This window comes from Anarhichas minor, unplaced genomic scaffold (assembly GCF_050575085.1).
Source record: "Anarhichas minor isolate MPS153535 unplaced genomic scaffold, ASM5057508v1 ptg000012l, whole genome shotgun sequence".
In the NCBI taxonomy this organism is placed as follows: Eukaryota; Metazoa; Chordata; class Actinopteri; order Perciformes; family Anarhichadidae; genus Anarhichas; species Anarhichas minor.
The window spans coordinates 2,617,315-2,621,365 of NW_027466458.1; the positions used below are offsets into that span (position 1 = coordinate 2,617,315).

The 4,051-nt window shown below is 46.9% G+C and overlaps 1 protein-coding gene across 1 annotated transcript; it reads left to right on the plus strand.

Moving 5' to 3' along the window:
* The first annotated feature begins 1,199 nt into the window (after positions 1 to 1,199).
* On the plus strand, positions 1,200 to 3,314 carry mchr1a (melanin-concentrating hormone receptor 1a). The gene is made up of 2 exons (XM_076090820.1): positions 1,200 to 1,431; positions 2,286 to 3,314. Exons 1-2 carry the CDS (start codon positions 1,374 to 1,376, stop codon positions 3,305 to 3,307), a joined length of 1,080 nt encoding a protein of 359 aa, XP_075946935.1. The 5' UTR covers positions 1,200 to 1,373; the 3' UTR covers positions 3,308 to 3,314.
* Positions 3,315 to 4,051: the final 737 nt, after the last annotated feature.

The window sequence follows — 4,051 nt, forward strand, 5'->3', positions numbered from 1 at the left end:
ACATTTAAGATGCACAAGCGTTGATGCCCGTCTCTCTAGTTCCGTTTACAACAGATGCTAACTCCCCAGGATGTCGAAATGTTCCCGGAAGTGTAGCGCGTGGACACACGTGGTCACACACACACGCACACGCACACAGGATAAATCCTCCACCTTCAGTTTTGACCTCAGAATAGTGTATGTCCCCACCAAGTTGACAAAGGAATCACTACAAGGCATAAATGCATACATGCAGAGGGGCTTCGGTGGGCATATTCATGAGCCTCAAGCCGTGTCACATCCAGCTATAATGAGGGAGACGTGCGGGGACTCCAAATCGGAGGCAACGAGGCCATCTAGTGGTTCATAGTGGAAAATGACAGACAGTGTGTGGTCGCTCACAGCCAAATACCGTTGAAGGCAAGTGCCGCACCAATAGAAACCAAGCCATGTGCCCATAAAGTGCACTTACAGTGTGCGGACCTTCGTTGATGTTTTCCATAGAGGGAAACGACCTGTTCAAACTGCTCAAATCTGAAGGGAGTCGTGGATTAATTTGTTGCTAAGTGGGAACACCTGTTGCTTACTGTCTGCTCCTCGAAAGCCCACAAACTAGAGTGGCTACTGCCTGTCGAGCCAGGACGCGTAAAAGCATCATCTAGTGGCAGAAAATACAAATAAACAAATAAGCGTCTTCTTAATCTGCGCTCTTTGTGCGTGTGTCATACAGGTATTCTAACTCCACATGACGCACATTTCAAAACCTAAAGCCGCGTTCTTCATTTCTATGTTTCTTTCATGGCTGTGTTCATTGCATTTGCTACACACACACATTCGACCTTGACTTGAGAAAACAGTTAAATAAATCACATTAGGATCGCAGGGACGCGTTTTAACGCATCTCACACACACACACACACACACACACACACACACACACACACACACACACACACACACACACACACACACACACACACACACACACACACACACACACACACACACACACACACCCCTTCACATCTTCTGGGATAATCTCAGATCCATTTTCCAATCATGATTTCATGCCGAATTGACTGACACCTGCATCGCAAGTCGCAACTCCATTGAGAGCGTCACAGGCTGAGTGAAGATGCTCTCGCAGCCTCTTCAACCGCTCACCGAGGAGCGGCTTTATTACCACTGACTGTACAGAGCGCGCTGGTCTGCTCGCAGGATGACAGGGGGAAAATAAATGGTAAATTATTTAACTATTCAAAATATGATATTTGGACTCACTCTTTGAGAATAGAGATGGGGGATTTCGTTCACAAGCTGCCGCAGATGAATTTGACTGGACGCACTTGGTGATACTTTTTTTTTTTTTAACTTGGATACACTTTGGATTACCGATGGATTTCTCAAACGATTCTAATTTTTCCCTCGGATACTTCAATTCGACAACAACAGGTAGGTTGAGCAACCAACGCATCGTCCAGTTAACGTTATAAACTACACACGCCTTGTTCATAAGCGCCATAACTGCATTCAACATGCAACTGAACAAAAATCAAGTGTGTTTTGTTTCTGTTTTATCCCCCCCCCCCCCCCCCCCCCCCCAAAAAAAAAAAAAGAATTACCTTGTAGGCCTATCCTTTTTTCATTTTTTTTTTTTCAAACAAGCCTGTCTGTTGCACAAATTCAGGCTGCAGTGAATTCCCTTCCCCAAGTTCCCCCAAATTGAATCTCTACGCTCTAGGATTTGTACTTAATTGATGAATGCACCTCATTTTAGTGTTAAAATAATCATGACTGTGTCTGGTAAGATTTATTTTACACATGTCTGTGACTTTCGTTTCCTGTTTAAAGCGTAATTATTGCATATCTATAGCAACCTATTTTAAGGTCTATTCTCCTAACATCCTATAGAGTATCACAAACACAATAGACTTCTGCCCTCATCGTCATTGCACTGTGCTGAAAGAGCCCACGCACACACACACACACACACACACATTTAACAGAAATCAATCATGTCCACCCTGAAATTATAGAGCAGCCTAAAATTAAGATGGTGAAAATGTGCAAGTGTTCAATTGTGGTATCCAATGATGGATAAACCCTAATAATCCCCTGACAAACCAGAATTGTTGATATATTACTCTGCTGCTCTTGCTCTTTGTATCATGTAACATTGTGACATGATAGTACATTAAAAGCTTTCATATCATACAACGTGATTTAACACGATGCACAACGCAGTATGACATTACATGCATTTGCTTGACATTCAACTGCTGCTCCGTCCCTTTTCTTATCTCCAGCTGCAGACGGGGCCCTTCACTGCAGTGCCATCCTCCCCGTCATCTTCGGCATCATCTGCTTCCTGGGTATCATGGGGAACTGCATCGTCATCTACACCATCACGAAGAAGACCAAGGGCCGCGCCAAGCAAACCGTTCCGGACATCTTTATCTTGAATCTGTCCATCGTCGATCTCCTGTTCCTCCTCGGGATGCCGTTCCTCATCCACCAGCTGCTGGGCAACGGCACCTGGCACTTCGGAGCTGCCATGTGCACGGTCATCACGGCGCTCGACTCCAACAGCCAGATTGTCAGCACTTACATCCTCACTGCAATGACCCTCGACCGTTACCTGGCTACGGTCCATCCGATCCGCTTCAACTACATCCGCACGCCCTGTGTGGCAGCGCTGGTCATCGGCCTGGTGTGGGGCCTGTCGTTGCTCACCATCATCCCCGTGTGGATGTACGCAGGCCTGATGCCTGTGCCAGATGGCCTGGTGGCCTGCGCTCTCCTTCTGCCCGACCCGGTCACTGACATATACTGGTTCACGCTCTACCAGTTCTTCTTGGCGTTCGCCATACCTTTGGTCGTCATCTGCCTGGTGTTCTTCAAGATCCTCCAACACATGTCCACCAGCGTGGCGCCGCTGCCGCCGCGCAGTTTGAGGGTGCGCACCAGGAAGGTGACCCGGATGGCAGTGGCCATCTGCCTGGCCTTCTTCATCTGCTGGGCCCCTTACTACATCCTTCAGCTGGTCCACCTCGGGGTGCAGAAGCCAAGCCTAGCTTTCTCCTACGCCTACAACATAGCCATCAGCATGGGATACGCCAACAGCTGCATCAACCCGTTCCTCTACATCGTCCTCAGTGAGACCTTCAAGAGGCTGTTTCTCAGGGCTGTGCGCCCGGTCAATAGAAAGTTCCGCGTGAATCCGAGCACCACGGATGGGGGCAGCGTGAGTGTGAGAATGGTACCTGAAGGTGCTCGGCAGGAGCCAGAGTCTGGGGAGATGATGCCATCCAACATGGCCCCACAGTGAATAGGAATCAAAACAAACTTCACGATGTGTCACTGTAGATCTGATAAAGCACTGCAAATGGGACATTAGCACAAGAGCACATGCTGCTTCGGAACAGTCGGCGCATCAGCTCTAATCAACCATTTTACTTCAGCTTAGACCTGGATTGAAACGTTGTTTCCCAGCATTCATAATCATGCAAAGCACAGCACCGCTGATTTACATACCGGTCTGCTACGGGGCTTGAACACTGTTCAGTTTACTCATTTACACCTGCAAAAAAAATAAAACACACATTTTCAAAAATGGGAAGCTCACAGTGAAGTCAAATTGGCCTATTTGCTGAATCCGTCAATTCAAAACATACTGTAAATTTTTGCACGAATATAAAAACTCTCAATAGAACCTTTTTGCTCAGTTGAACATAATCACATGTCTGACAATTCTGTCATCTTCTTTTTGAAAATGTCGCCAAACATATATGTATCAACAATTGCGCCACTGGGCTCCGTTTGAGACCAGTTAGACTCTAACTGTCAGAGGGTTAGTTTCTCCATGCTAGAGGTGTTCAGACTGAATGCAAAGCAGGACATGTTGCTGTGTTTGTTTACACCAAGCAGCCAGCGGACAACAACAGAGAGGAGAATCGTTCACAGAGTCAATCCATGATCGCCACATGATTCTGTCACTGCTCGTGCGACAGCAGATTCTTGCAGCTTGGGTGATCACACATTTATGTCAAACAAGAGACATTTGCATCAACAC

Excerpts from the sequence above, each read along its gene's own strand:
- mchr1a (XM_076090820.1), top strand. The coding sequence starts at position 1,374 with ATGGATTTCTCAAACGATTCTAATTTTTCCCTCGGATACTTCAATTCG. Across the intron at positions 1,432-2,285 it reads CTTCAATTCGACAACAACAG|CTGCAGACGGGGCCCTTCAC; the intron begins GTAGGTTGAGCA and ends TCTTATCTCCAG.